This window comes from Cervus canadensis, chromosome 19 (assembly GCF_019320065.1).
Source record: "Cervus canadensis isolate Bull #8, Minnesota chromosome 19, ASM1932006v1, whole genome shotgun sequence".
Classification (NCBI taxonomy): Eukaryota; Metazoa; Chordata; class Mammalia; order Artiodactyla; family Cervidae; genus Cervus; species Cervus canadensis.
Genome location: NC_057404.1, coordinates 28,322,417 through 28,338,676, shown reverse-complemented (window position 1 = coordinate 28,338,676; position 16,260 = coordinate 28,322,417). Strand labels below are relative to the sequence as shown.

The 16,260-nt window shown below is 41.9% G+C and overlaps 1 protein-coding gene across 5 annotated transcripts in view; it reads right to left on the bottom strand.

Annotated features, from left to right (window-relative positions):
- Window positions 1-16,260, bottom strand: part of HERC3 (HECT and RLD domain containing E3 ubiquitin protein ligase 3) — a 133,565-nt gene that overhangs the window by 115,623 nt on the left and 1,682 nt on the right. For all 5 annotated transcript variants that reach the window (XR_006263711.1, XR_006263712.1, XM_043438246.1 and 2 more), the window contains exons 2-3: window positions 15,302-15,363; window positions 2,243-2,497 (exon numbers count right to left, since the gene is read on the bottom strand). Coding sequence is in view for 3 of the 5 variants with exons in the window: in XM_043438246.1 (XP_043294181.1) it covers window positions 2,243-2,468 (226 nt within the window). In the remaining 2 variants the exon portion in view is untranslated. The remainder of the gene's footprint in view (window positions 1-2,242; window positions 2,498-15,301; window positions 15,364-16,260) is intronic.

Genomic DNA, 16,260 nt, shown 5'->3' with positions numbered 1-16,260 from the left:
AACACATAAAGAAAACAAGCTCATTCTCTTTTTCCCACTCCTTAAAAATAAACTCAACGGCACCCAGATTTAGAGCACACCTACCGAAGAAAAAGTTAAAGAAAGAGAGGTGCCCACCCACAGAATCTTTCCATTCAAAGAGGCACTATTCTGCAGCTGCCTCGGAGTTTATAATTAACAGGCAAGCTTAACCAGCAACAGAAATTTCTGGAGTCCATTGTAATTTACACTAGAACCTGGCTTATTCCAAATTTAGATGACAAGCACGGGCTGGATTCCATTATTTAATCTGAAAGCTTTCTTGGCACACCTTTAGCTCGAGTCTCACCATCACTTAGCCCAGCCTCCAGGGAGTGGGTGCAGGCCAAGCCAAGTGCAGGAGGACGCAGGCTGACCGCTCCCAGGTCGGCCACCAGCTCCCAGAGCCCCACCAGTCGCCCAGCGCCAGCCCGGGGGGCCCTGGCCCGGAGAGTTGGCTAAAAGAATGGCAGATGGCACTCAGGAGTATTCACCAGGGTGCCATCTGCACATCTTTGCTATCGCTGACCTGCAAGGATTTCATTTCCTTTTTCAGCTGCCACCGCAGGTCCAGTCCTCCAGCTCCAGGTCCTAGGACCAAGGTGTGCAGGGAGGCGCCCCTGAGTGCCGGTGGCCTGACAGAAGGCAGTCAGAGAAAACAGACAACAGTGGGGTTGGGGGAGGGCGGGGACGGCAACCTTCACAGGCTAAAGTGGCTTTGGGAAGACTTCTTTATTAGAATCTACTTCATCAAGAGCCACAAAATGGTAGGAAGTCTCCTTTTAAAGGAAAAGAGCTCAAAAAGAGAGTCAGAGAGAGGTAATGCCTCCTCCACGAGGTGTATCTGATTCCAGGGTTCACACTCACCATGGTGTCTCTGCAGGAGTTACTGGAAAGATCTCTTCCTGGTTCCAAAACACGCCCTTCACAGGCTGGCCAGGCTGGGGGCCTTACGTTATCTTTTAATGTGTATGTGTGCTCAGCCATGCCCAACTCTTTGCGGCCCCATGGACTGTGTAGCCCACCAGGGTTCTCTGCACATGGAATTTTTCAGGCAAGAATATTGGAATGGTCTTAATATTCTCCTCCTTCAGGGGATCTTCCCAACCCAGAGATAAAGTCGGTCTTAAATGTAGACATTCCCCCAGGATGGAGCACGCCTTTGGGTTAGGACTGCCCATCAACCCCTCTGCAGGTGTTAGCTGTTAGATACTGGCTCTCACCTGGGAAGAGGGTAAGCAGAGATGCTTCATGTAAAACACAAGTGAGTTATTACAGGAGGAGGGGGAAACAGACCTCTGTGTTTTTCCAATATGAAAAGTGTTTTTAAAAGTCAAAAACCCTGCCACCACCATAATAGCTATATATTATGATTTTGTATTATATTAATTGGTTAAACACATAATGAGTAAGATTCACTAACTCAAATAATGAACTGGTAGCACTATTAATTGAATTATTTCAGTGAACAACAGGATTTACTTCCATTTGCAAACACGTAGCATCAGGTGGGTTGTACACATACAGGTGTACATACGCATGGTCCATGCTACGAACCCCTTCCCTGAACTTCCCAGAGTACAGGGCCCACTGGTTAGGAACCCCTGGCTAGAACACTGGGTGTTGCTCCAGGTGGGCAGGCCTAGGGGTTGGAGAGTGGTTCTCAGGGAGGTTCTAATGAGGGAACCTGGAGGCAAAGTATGGGGAAAGAGCCCAGAAACCATGCTTCACACACTTCATAATTTATCCTTAAGATCAGCCTTGCAGCCCTTTATCCAAGGGTCAACAAAAAAATTAGCAAATGTAAATTAATACTAACACTTGAACAGGGGAATTATAGAACATAGCCACTTTGCCGTGGGAGGGAATAAATATGAGAAAAGAGGGAAGCAGTCACAGAAAAAAAGAAAAAGCTCATCCTGATGCCCAACTGACTTTCCTAAAACACAAAAGAGAAAAAGCATCTAGACTAAAAACAGCAAGGCTCTTCTTTCATGAAGCCTTGGAATCTTGATTTGGATAGAATAAAAAAAGACAGCAAGTAAGAAAACGGCACACGCTATTGTGAAAAACACTACCAAGTCACAATTTAAGACCCTCCCCTCACCATTTCTCACCAAAAGCAGAGCCACCCTAAAAGGTCAACACTCGGTAAGAAAGTCTTCACCAGCTCCTCGGGTCCCAGCCTGACCCCCAGTCACCGAGGCCGACGAGGGCCACTTACCCGGCTTGTTCCCTTCCCTCTCGTGGCCCAGCTGCCCCTTGGTGTTCACACCGCACGTGTAAACTTCGCCATCCTCCAGCAGGAACACGGAGTGGTTTCCTCCACAGGCCACTTCCTTGACGCTTCTGTCGGATATAAAGCCACACACCTGTGGCTCCGCCACAATGCCCTGCAGGTTAGGGCTGATCCCAGGTTGGCCCAGAGACCAATACCCCCAACATAACATTGTTCTCGTCGTTCAGAAAGTCATGTAGTCTAGAAGAAAGATTCAAAAAAAAAGGGATGGAGGGTCAGAAAAAAGTCACTTTAAGGAATAAACGTCATCAATTTTAAAAAGCTTTCCCCTTAATAGTCTTCATATACCTTGGATCTCAAAATAAAATGTATTAATATTGCTTCAGTAGTTATAGTAACAATGCTATTTTTGTGTTTTGGTAAGAGTTTTTAAAATTTCTAAATAAATTTTACTTTCTGTCAAGGAACAGTGAACACAGAATGTGGTTTTCGGATCACTGATGAACTGAGTTCAGGTGACTTGTTGAAACAATCTTTGCAGAGCACGATGGCAATACCTATTCTGAAATTACCCTCGTGACTTCACCTTACCCCTTCTTGTTGTACCTTTCCTTTGAGTTTTCGGCAGGGGGCGGGGGAGGGTCTCTTTTTTTAAGTTTGAACTAATTCCTTTATGGAGTCAACTGTTAGCTTATAATAATTCACCACTCAAACTTGAGCAATGAGAAAAAAAAATGTTATCTTCTCTGCCATTCCCTCTCACACATCCTTCAAGATGTGGGTCAAGCTTCACTTCCTACCTGAGAACCTCTGGGGACCATTCCAGCCACAATCAGCCTGCATCCCTCTGACACATTTACTATAATGCCTTGATGGAATCTTTCTCTACCTTTTACAACTGAACTCCTCAGCCAGATTTTAACTGCCTCAGGCACAGACGCACAGCACAACATATACCGCTCTAATTTAGCAGGTATTCAACCTTTGGCTGATTATAGCTGACTACCCCAAAGTTTTACTACCATTTAAAAATTCATGTTTCCCTTGTATACAAGCAAAAACGAAAGCTCATCTCTCTCTCTCTCTCTACCAGTTTGCACCCACTAGGAGGGCTATAGGGCTTCCCTGGTGCCTCAGTGGTAAAGAATCCACCTGCAATGCAGGAGACGCAGGTTCGATTCTTAGGTAGAGAAGATCCCCTGGAGAAGAAAATGGCAACCCACTCTAGTACTCTTGCCTGGGAAATCCCAAGGACAGAGGAGCCTGGCAGGCTACAGTCCATGGAGTTGTAAAAGAGTCAGACATGACTAGCTTCTAAACAAACAACAACAGGATGGCTATAATCAGAAAAGAACAGATAATAACAAATGCTGGTGAAGATGTGGATAAATTAGAACCCTCCTACATTGCTGGTAGGAATGTAAATGGAAAACAGTCTCGAAGTTCCTCAAAAGGCTAAACACAGTTACCTTAGGAACCAATAATTTCACTCCGAGATATATATACAAGAGAATTATAAACATATTTCCACAAAAAAATGTACATGAATGCTCACAGCAGCACTGCTCATAGTACCAAAAGGTGAAAATAACAAGAATTCCCATCAATTGATGAAACGAAGTGTGGGGTTTCCAAACAATGGAATGGTATCTGACTACCTATATAAAACTATATGACTGTTTGAACTCGTCAGGATTTCTGGGAAGGCATAAAAAGGCCCAAAATAAAATATAAAACTGCATCTTAATTTACTGTCTTAATCAGGAAGCTCTGCCTCTGCTTTTTATTTCTGTGTAGAGACTAAAACTAAAATAAAATCTTAAACTTAAATATTATTCTTTGAGTTAAATGTAGTGATGGGAAAGATGGGAGGAGAGATAAAATGCTAACTAGGGAGGGAATGGGGGTGGGGTGGAGGTAGGATAGACATTTTACACCGGAAGCAAGATCATATAATCTAGTCATTAATTTAATTTTCCCAGTCTGCCCAGCTGCTGTATTTATACTAATTTCTTTCTTCATTTTTAATGTTTCATGAGTTTATCTTATCTCTCCTACCAATAATTATATAAACAATCACAGTGCTGCCTATACCACCGTCACTGTGCTAATAAGCCTTTTATATCATTATCTCTTTTCATCTTAACAACTCTGCCCTAAGCACTATTTTTAGCTTCATTTTCAGATAAAGCAAGGCTCAGAGAGATTAAGAAGCATTCCCAAGGTCACAGAGCTGGAAGGAACAGAACCAGGCTATGAATCCAGGCCTGGTGCTAATGTGCACACTCTTACCCACCGGGTTACACTGCCACTCAAGCAGATTTATATTTCACCTAAAGAAGCAAGGGGCTTCCCTTGTAGCTCAGTCGGTAAAGAAACCGCCTGCAGTGCAGAAGATCCGGGTTCGATCCCTGGGTTGGAAAGATCCCCTGGAGAAGGAAATGGCAACCCACTCCAGTATCCTTGCCTGGAAAATCTCATGGACAGAGGAGCCTGGTGGGCTGTAGTCCATGGAGTTGCAAAAAGTCAGGCACGACTGAGCGACTAACATGCTACATGCAAAGAAGCAAGAACACGCACAAAAACATACGGAATGACGCAGTCAGTATACAACACACGGTGTCTTAGAAACTTGAAAAAAAAATTGCCCTCTGAGAGTGAAAGTACTCTGCATTGAGAGATACAGGATGAGATTAGGCAGTTGTAGCATTAACCCATCCCCTTAACCAGCCAAGTACAATATGTCTAGAAATATTGTACCAAGAAGCATGACTGTATGTCTATATAAGCAAAGATCTATAAACAATGCTCACAGCAGCTTTATTCATATGAAACTAAAACAACAACAACCCACATATCCATCAACAGACAGTACTCATCAATAAAATAAAAAGGAACATTATTCAATAAAAAGGGGATAAAGGCCATGACTGAAAAGCAAATGTAAGAGAAAGCTGCAACCCAAGATGGTGCAACCTTTCTGAAGAAGGAAGCTTTGCTCAAAATAAATGCCTCAAAGGTGTTATCAACTGCCCTTTTGTCTAATCTCTGTCTCTCTTTGAGAACCCTATGAACAGTATGACAAGGCAAAAAGAGAGGACACAGAAAGATGAGCTCTCCAGGTCAGTAGGTGGCCAATATGCTACTGGAGAAGAGTTGAGAAATACCTCCAGAAAGAATGAAGAGACGGAGTAAAGGTAAAAACACCACCCAGCTGTGGATGTCACTGGTGCTGGAAGTAAAGTCCAATGCTATAAAGAACAATATTGCACAGGAAGCTGGAATGTTAGGTCCATAAATCAAGGTAAATTGGAAGTGATCAAACAGGGGATGGCAAGAGTGAACATCGACATTTTAGGAATCAGCGAACTAAAATGGACTGGAATGGGTGAATTTACCTCAGATGACCATTATATCTACTACAGTGGGCAAGAATCCCTTAAAAGAAATGGAGTAGCTCTCACAGTCAACAAAAGAGTCCAAAATGCAGTACTTGGATGCAATCTCAAAAACGGCAGAATGATCTCTATTCATTTCTAAGGCAAACCATTCAACATCACAGTAATCCAAGTCTGTGCTCTGACCAGTAATGCTGAATAAGCTGAAGTTGAACGGTTCTATGAAGACCTACAAGAACTTCTATGACTAACATCCAAAAAAGATGTGCTTTTCATTATAGGGGACTGGAATGCAAAAGTAGGAAGTCAAGAGATACCTGGAGTAACAGGCAGATTTGGCCTTGGGGTACAGAATGAAGCAGGGCAAAGGCTAAAATAGTTTTGCCAAAAGAACGCGCTGGTCATAGTAAACACCCTCTTCCAACAACACAAGAGAAGACTCTACACATGGACATCACCAGATGGTCAATACCGAATTCAGACTGATTATATTCTTTGCAGCCAAAGATGGAGAAGCTACATACAGTCAGCAAAAACAAGACCGGGAGCTGATTGTGGCTCAGATTATGAACTCCTTACTGCCAAAGTCAGACTTAAATTGAAGAAAGTAGGGAAAACCACTAGGCCATTCAGGTATGACCTCAATCAAATCCCTTACGATTAAACAGTGGAAGTGACAAATAGATTGAAGGGATTATATCTGATAGAGTGCCTGATGAACTATGGATGGATGTTCGTGACACTGTACAGGAGAAGGAATCAAGACCATCGCCAAGAAAAAGAAATGCAAAAAAGCAAAATGGCTGTCTGAGGAGGCCTTACAAATAGCTGTGAAAAGAAGAGAAGCGAAAAGCAAAGGAGAAAAGGAAAGATATTCCCATTTGAATGCAGAGTTCTAAAGAATAGCAAGGAGAGATAAGAAAGCCTTCCTTAGTGATCAGTGCAAAGAAATAGAGGAAAACAATAGAATGGGAAAGACTAGCAATCTCTTCAAGAATATTAGAGATACCAAGGGAACATTTCATGCAAGGATAGGCACAATAAAGGACAGAAGTGGTATGGACCTAACAGAAGCAGAAGATATTAAGAAGAGGTGGCAACAATACACAGAAGAACTATACAAAAAAGATCTTCATGATCCAGATAACCACAATGGTGTGATCACTCACCTAGAGCCAGACATCCTGGAATGCGATGTCAAGAATGCCTTAGGAAGCATCACTACAAAAAAACTAGTGGAGGTGATGGAATTCCAGTTGAGCTATTTCAAATCCTAAAAGATGATGCTGTGAAAGTGCTACACTCAATACACCAGCAAATTTGGAAAACTCAGCAGTGGCCACAGGACTGGAAAAGGTCAGTTTCATTCCAATGTCAAAGAAAGGAAATGCCAAAGAATGTTCAAACTACTGCACAATTGTACTCATCTCACACGTTAGCAAAGTAATCCTCAAAATTCTTCAAGCCAGGCTTCAACAGAATGTGAAATGTGAACTTCCAGATGTTCAAGCTGTATTTAGAAAAGGCAGAGGAACCAAAGACCAAATTGCCAACATCCGTTGGATCATCAAAAAAGCAAGAGAGTTCCAGGAAAACATCTGCTGCTGCTGCTGCTAAGTCACTTCAGTCGTGTCCGACTCTGTGCGACCCCACAGACAGCTGCCCACCAGGCTCCCCTGTCTCTGGGATTCTCCAGGCAACACTGGAGTGGGTTGCCATTTCCTTCTCCAATGCAAAAGTGAAAAGTGAACATGAAGTCGCTCAGTTGTGTCCCACTCTTCGCGACCCCATGGACTGCAGGCTACCAGGCTCCTCCGTCCATGGGATTTTCCAGGTAAGAGTACTGGAGTGGGGTGCCACTGCCTTCTCCGAGGAAAACATCTACTTCTCCTTTATTGACTATGCCAAAGCCTTTGACTGTGTGGATCACCACAAACTGAATAATTCTTAAAGAGATGGGAATACCAGACCACCTGACCTGCTTCCTAAGAAATCTGTATGCAGGTCAGGAAGCAACAGTTAGAACTGGACATGGAACAACAGACTGGTTCCAAGTTGGGAAAGGAGTACGTCAAGGCTGTATATTGTCACCCTGCTTATCTAACTTATATGCAGAGTACATCATGAGAAACGCTGGGCTGGAGGAAGCACAAGTTGGAATCAAGATTGCCAGGAGAAATATCAAAAACCTCAGATATGCAGATGACACCACCCTTATGGCAAAAAGAGATGAGGAACTAAAGAGCCTCTTGATGAAAATGAAAGGGGGGAGTGAAAAAGTTGGCTTAAAACTCAACATTTAAAAATGAAGATCATGGCATCTGGTCCCATCACTTCATGGCAAATAGATGAGGAAACAATGCAAACAGTGACAGACTTTATTTTGGGTGCTCCAAAAATCACTGCACATGGTGACTGCAGCCATGAAATTAAAAGACGCTTGCTCCTTTGAAGAAAAGCTATGACTAACCTAGACAGCATATTAAAAAGCAGAGACACTACTTTGCCAATAAAGGTCCATCTTATCAAAGTTATGGTGTTTCCAGTAGTCATGTATGGATGTGAGAGTTGGACTATAAAGAAAGCTGAGCACTGAAGAATTGATGCTTTTGAACTGTGGTGTTGGAGAAGACTCTTGAGAGTCCCTTGGACTGAAGGAGATCAAACCAGTCCATTCCAAAGGAAATCAGTCCTGAATATTCATTGGAAGAACTGATGCTGAAGCTGAAACTTCAATATTTTGGCCACCTGATGCAAAGAACTGACTCACTGGCAAAGACCCTGATGCTGGTAAATACTGAAGGCCGGAAGAGAAGGGGAAGATAGACGATGAGATGGTTGGATGGCATCACCAACTCGATGAACATGAGTTTGAGTAAGTTCCAGGAACCGGTGATGGACAAGGTAGCCTGACGAGCTGCAGTCCATGGGGTCGCAGAGTTGGGCACAACTGAGCACCTGAACTAAACTGAACTGTGTCTCTTTATCTGATAACAACCCTATGTCCTCCTGCACAGAGGTGAGCATGACCCTGGCCCAAACACTCAGAGAAGGCCAAAGATAATACATGTGATAGATGAGCTCTGTTCATGCATGAGTTCCAGTGCTGCTGCCTGTGAGTCCAGGGCTAATTAAAAAAAAAAAGGAGGAAATTCACTGATCTGTACATGTGACCATTTAAGAAAAGTGCTAAATTAACATCTATAGTGCATAATGAAGCCACAGAAGTGATAGAAAAGCAATTGAATCTGTAGATTCATGAGACGATGCCTGATCATAGAGTGTATCAGACAGCAGCGTTGCAAGGCTGAAACCCAAAGAAATTTACCTAGCATTCAGGAAAACGTTTTTAAAAAAAAGAAACAAAAAAAAAACCTCTTCCTGACTAATGTTTTATTATAAAGAAATACTGTATAGAGTTAATCATTTGTAAGAAATTCATCAAATAAGATATCCAAACAGAAACACACCCCCACCCCCCCAACCCCCCCGCCGTCACTGGCCATACCAGGAGACTGTGGGATCTTGGTTCCCCAACCAGGGATTAAACCTGGGCAGTGAAACCACATAGTCCTAACCACTGGATTGCTATGGAATTCTCCCCAGAAACACACTTAAATTCACATAATACAGAGTTGTGTATTGATCTTTGACACAGAGGCTCTCAGCAGGAAACTAACTAACCCTGTGTCTCCCTGGGAGCAAAATGGCTCAGTCTTCACTAATTTGGTCTTTGCAGCAACTTCATAGGAAGTTAACTACTACGAGAATCAACTCTATGCAGTTTAATGAGACCCTTCTTTGTTTGCTTAAGTTTGTCTAAGTGGATCTCTGTCACTTGAGAAAAAAAAACTCCTGACTGATAGCAGAAAAATTATACTTTAGTAATAATAGCAGATAACACTTCATCTGAGCTTATGCTGAATCCAGCACTTTTCTACATGATTCATAGGTATTAAATCATTTAATCTTCTATGAGGTAGGTACTACCATTATCAACTCAAATTTGTAGATGGAGAAAGTGAAGACAAAAAAAAGAATAAAGATAAAGAAAGTGAGACAGAAAGAACTGAAGTGACTTGCCTAAATCACAGAACAAGGTAGTGGCAGAACTAGAATTTAAGTCCGAGAATATACTCTTGACTAGTATGCTAGAGCCTAGAAAAAGGACAGCCAGAGAGTCAGAACTCCCCAATATCTCTGGCACTGTCCAGGGAGAAAGGGTACCATATTCAGTCAAGCTGACTGATCTGCTAAGTAATTACCGCCCAGTAGTGGAGATGGGTAGACTCCATAACACTAATCAATAAATTTACCCAGCCACTTGCCCTGAACAGATTCCATGATTAATAAGCAAGCTTAAATAACTGATTTCCAAAGCAGATCCTAGTATGGGAAAAGAATACTATGAGTAGCTGACCAAAGCATCCCAGCCTTCCTGGGGTTTCTACTTTTCACTATTAATTTGGCATCCTGGATCCATCAGTTTCTTACAAGTTTGTTTAAAAGTGTGAAAGTAAGAGTGTTAGTCGCTCAGTCATGTCCAACTCTTTGAGACCCCACAGACTATAGCCCACCAGGCTACTCCTCTTGTCGACAGGAGTCTCCAGGCAAGAATACTGGAGTGTATAGCCATTCTCTTCTCCAGGGGATCTTCCTGACCCAGGGATCGAACCAGGTCTCCTGCATTGCAGGTGGATTCTTTACCATCTGTGCCACCAGCGATTCAATCCTTGAGAGTCAGCTGAACTCTGGGTGCTCTGGACAACTGCAAGCCTCGGTAAGCAGCCTGAGGTATGGCCTCATCCCTTACTGACCAGCAGAAACCATTTATGGAAAAAGATAAATAGGGCTATTGTTAAAATTCTTCCCACCTGAGTTATAGTAATGCAATCTTCAAGTAGTCAAATGAAAACTAATTCAGGGGTAACTAAAGAGCAACCACAGATAAATATATTTCTATGAATGAATTATTAACCTTCATTGGAGATACAGCCCAGCTCATCACAATGCTCTGCCGAAACTAGAGCAGAAGGTACTAAAATCATCTAGCTGTCAGGAGAGAAGTTCACTGTGTCCAAAAGAAGCCAGACATTAACATAGCTTTCACTTAAAGTACACTCTGGTGGAACCCCCATGTTTATTAGCTACTGGTGTCCATGAATTTAAAGATCTACCTTTGGCAATGTTCTTCATAAATTGGCATTTTGATCTCCTGTGTCCTTCCTCCCATTTTTCCTCACTCATTGTCTCTCCCTTGCTTCCAGAGGAGTAGAATCTTTTACTTCCCTTCAAAACACACCATTACAAAAGGTGCTGCTGGAAAAAAAAAAGTGGGGGGAGGGGGGCGGTGCGGGGGCATTCCCTGGCTGTCCAGTAGTTAAGACTCTGCACTTTCACTTCTACGGACTCAGGTTTGATCCCTGGTTAGGAATCTAAGATCCTGCATGCCACGCAGTCAAAAAAAAAAAAAAAAAAGGTGCTGCAGAAGAATATAGGACTACACGCTGGCTCAGCACCCAAACCAGCCACCTTGGCTGTCTTGTGCCACTTCAGCCTGGCCTCTCCATTTCCTGTCTCTTACCTCTCTATCACAAAACAAAAGGAAGAAAGATGAACCTTCTGTTCCCTTCACATCACACCTCTTTCTTTTCCCAGTGCCTCTCCTCATCTATTCTTGGTTAACGTGGTTCAGACAGTAAAGAATCTGCTTGCAATGCAGGAGACCTGGGTTTGATTCCTGGGTTGGGAAGATCCCCTAAAAAAAGGACAAGCTACCCACTCCAGTATTGTGGCCTGGAGAATTCCATGGACTATCCATGGGGTTGCAAAGAGTCAGACACGATTGAGCAACTTTCACAAAGGTCAAAAGGACTAAAGTTCAAGTCCTGAATTAACCATGTCCTTGCTGTGAAACTTTGGGGAAGATGTTTAACCACTCTAAGCCCATTTCCTGTCCCTAAAATGGCAAAAAGAGAAACGGGGCTGTAGCAAGTGCTGAGCCTGGCTCTCAGCACTCGGGGTAACTGTCAGAGGCTGCAGCACTGTGCCTCCTACTCCGGGTGCTCTTCGGAGGACTCAGAACACAGGGCAGCTCCTCAGCGGGCTGGGCTTGTGACTGCCGTCTTCCTGTGGTTAGCATCTGCTGTTCCGCCAAGGCTGCACTACCGCTGGCAGGCAGAACTTTCACATGGGAAATCTGATGTGGCAAGGACAAGGTTTTTACATGTTTTTTCTCTGTGCTTCCACTGCAAGGGACTCAAGGTAGGTACATAAATCTCCTTTTATCAGTCTTAGAGAGCTGAACACTAAAAAACAAGCTGCAACTCCTAAACTCTGTCTTACTAATCAGACTATGCAAACATCAACCTAACAACTGATTCTTGGTTCTTTGAAAAATCACTAAAATCTAAATATAAATAACACTCAGGTAGGACTTCTAATCTCATTTATGACAGGGATAAGCTTCGTTTCAAACAAACTCAGGAGCCCTGTCCTGAATGGTGTGTGGGAAAGGGCGGGTCTTTTCCAATAGCAGGAAAAGGGACTGTCCCAGTCTCCAGTGCTCTGCAGGCACTCCCCAGATCCAAGCTTTAAATAAATCTGGAGCCAAAACTCAAATGCAGAATTAGCTCCAGTAACAAAGATTTATTCTAATGACATGCTTTACTGTCAGAAAGTTTACTACCATAGGCAGAAATAGCCCAAAAGGCAGAGAGAAGTTTCCAACAACGTCAGTCCACTCCTTGCTTGATTCCGACTTCAAATGGACTTTGGTCTTCTGGCCCTTTTAGCCGATACAGGAAACATTCCTACCCCTCCCCTGATGACTCTGCCTCAGGTGGCATCTTCTTTACTACCTGGTGCTGGAATTCACACTAGAAGGATGATCCTTCCATTGTGTGCATAAGCCATAAGCTGCCTTCAGAAAAAGACACTTGACCAGACAGGCAGGCATTAAAAATCTAACAGTGCCAAGTCAAGGACACAAAGCAACCAGGACTCTCACCCACAGCTGGTAGAAGTATAAGTTGGCAGAACCACTTTGGAAAACAAGTGTGCATTATTACCTAGTGAATATGAAGATGTAAATACCCCATGGCACAGTAATTAAATTCCTAGATATATGACCAGCACTGTCCAACTTACCAAGGACCTACAGTGTCGCTTCACAGTGCTGAGAACTGGAGATCAAAAATGGGGTAAAACCTGGAAACTGAGAATTTTGTGATGGAAATGTTAGGTATCTGTCCTGTCCAATATGGGAGCCACCAGCCATATGTGACTACTGGGCACTCGAAATGTGGCTAATGATGAGCTGAAACTTTAATTTCATTTACTTTTAATATAAGTAGTCACATATGGCTAGTGGCTATCCTAATATATAATGCAACAAGAAACTCATAATATATGCCCCAAGATATATGCACAAGAATGCTCAATTCAGGATTGTTTGAAATACATAGAACAGAGACAACCCAGAAGTCCACTTATAAGAAAATGGATAAGCTGTAGCACATGCATAGGATGGAATACTGCACATCAGTGAAAAAGAAATTAATTCCATCTATAAGCATCAGTTCTGCTACATCTTAAAAAACAAGTGCTGAGCCCAGGTTGGATGCATGAGACAAGTGCACAGGGCTGGTGCACTGGGAAGACCCAGAGGGATGGGATGGAAAGGGAGGCTGGAGGGGGGATCAGGATGGGGAACACATGTAAATCCATGGCTGATTCATGTCAATGTATGGCAAAAATCACTACAATATTGTAAAGTAATTAGCCTCCAACTAATAAAAATAAATTAAAAAAAAAAAAGAAATACAAAAACAAACAAAAAAATGGTGCTGAGGCAGGGAAAAAGTCACAAAAGAATTCGGAATGCAGAATGTGATGCATTTTTACAAGGTCCAAACACAAGTGTTAACAAGCATTTGAAGAAGAACATTAGTGGTGCTAAAGTTAAAAAAAATTTAAAAAACAGTCAATATTAATACAAAGACCAAGCGAGAGTTTTGTATTAATATATGTAGCAATGGAGGGTACTATCTGGAAGGAGCATAGAGGGAGCTTCAGTGACGTGGCTGATGTTCTGTTTCTGCCCTTTTATAGTTGTTTGCAGCACATGTATTACACTTATTGCTTTATGCTTTCAGATACGTCACAATATAATAAGAAAAGTACTATTAAGGTAGGATCACTGCTTCTTGCATCTCACCCACAATTCCCCATCCATGTGCAGACTGAGAGCTACTCCATGAAGGGAATCAGGTTTTACTAATCTGTGCATCTCCAGTACCCAGCATAACAAAGGAGCACAGTAGATGCTACTTAAGTGCCTAGAGAACAGAACCCAAATCTGAGAAAACCAGAATTCTCACAATCTAAAGTTGCTAGCTTTTGTCTGCCAGGTAATATCAGATATACATTCCCTAAGATGTAACGAAAAAAATGTATTTCCTCCACTCTAAATGTGCTTTCCCTCACAGATCTGAAAACAGAATGCCTTTTACAATCCAAGCTGTCTTTAAAAAGTGGTGTTTCTCAATGCTAAAGCTGAGGAATAGAAGCTCCATTAAGGAAGGACTGAGTCTCTCTGTTCATTTCTCTACCCCTAGAAGCTAGAATAGTGTTTGGCACACAGGAAGAGCTTGATAAGTAGCTGCTGAATAAAGAAAAAGCAATAGTCACCACTACTGCAAGCCTACTATGTGTCTGAGTCTGTGCTAAAAACTTCACACAGATTATTTAATTTATCCTTTACAATAACCTCAACACTTAGCAAGGTTAAGTCACTTGCCCAGGAACATACAGATAAGTACTAGCTATGGTAAATAAGTACTAGCTGTGGTGGCAACTTACTTAAAGTGGCAAAGGCAGGATTGAAATATCATCTCCCAGACTCCAAAGCCCATGCTCTTATTAAACACAATGCTATATCACCACTCAAATAAAACAAAGTCAAGCTATCTTCCTTCTCTGATTTTAAAAACAAACGTTAAAAGAAGATGTTGCACACAGTAAGTGAGTTCATATTAGCTGACTCATATTAGCTGATGGTGATGCTTACAGACAACTTGAATTAGAACTTGTGTCAGCCAGAGGGAGAAGGGATGAGCGAGGCCATCTCAACAGAGTTAGCCAGGCTTCTCTTTATGTCCACCCAACCTCATAATAAAATTAGTTCACTTACTGGCTCATACACATAAACACACGCCTTTGACACCAGCAAGTACTATTTCTAAATGTTGTAAATGTCTAAAGGGGACAGAATTATCCCATCAAAGGATCATCTTATTATAGAGAACTTAAAAGTCTGTTTGATCCAACCTCTAGGCAAGAGACTGACATTTTTGACCTCATTTTAATGGCAGCTGAAGTTAACTTCGGTCCTCCGAGAAGGAACTGGGTGAAGCTGAGACCAGAAACTAGGTCTCCTACTTCCTGAGCTCACCTTGTTCTCTTCTCTCGATCACAGCGGAAGAAGCCAGTAAGGATTTGTTAAGGTCCCTCTCTAGGCAGCTATATTAATCTAAGTCCTTTACGTAGATTATCCTCTTTAATCCTCTTACCCGTTCTGGGAGTTAGATATTATCCCCAAGTACAAGATGAGGAAACTGAGGTTCAGAGAAATAAAGTAACTTACCACGGGTAACACACTTGGCATCAGTTACTTAAGCCAGATTGGTTCCACCTCACCCTGCAGATCTGCAAAGTAAAGAAAAAAATAATGAACATCAATAATATTAACAGAATGCTACAAAGTGCTTTCAAGTTACAGAAAACAAAAGGAAATGTAAACTTCTGAAAAGAAAATATCTTTAAATTATGCAAGCTTGAATAGGCCCCAAATATTTTAACTCAGGACCGGAGTTTGGTTAAATGCTAATAATATAACCATTAACCAACTATGAAGATGTTACCTCTAAAAGGGAACTTACAGTTAACTGGACTGTTAGCTCAGCTGGTTAGAGCATGATGCTAAAAGTGAACCTAGAGACATAGACAGCACCTTTAAAAGTTCCTAGCATTTGTAAGTAGATGTAAAAGTAAAAATAGAGTTATTTTAAAATCTCCCACTTAGGTTAAAAAAGATAATTTTTGAAAAAAATTCAGTATTTTCCTCCACTTTTCCATGTACCACACATATTATAGCATATTTTCCCACAACGGTTTTGTAAGCCTTCCTTATTTTTCCTTCCTTCTCATCAACACATCCTCTTTCACGCAAAACAAGATGGGACTGAGAGGCACCTTAGTCTCTCAAAAAAAAAAAAAGTGCTGTATGATTTTAAGATACTGTAATCATAACTTTATTTCTACATAATGTAAGAAACTGCCATGAAATTTGAAGAATATTACTTTTATTTCTGAAACAGAAACAAAACTATCTTGTATCTCTAATAGTGGTGCAACTCTCATTATGTAGAGGGAAAAAAGCTTTAATTACAGGGATCTTAAGAAATTTAAATTTGTTACTCAGCATGAAATGCTATAACCAATGGCTCCAACCACACCATTTGGAACGTTCTGAAATCTGTTTCTTTTTTCAAAAATAAAATCCCAACTATTTACTGAAAAAGTAAAACTGCCTGCTAACCGTTT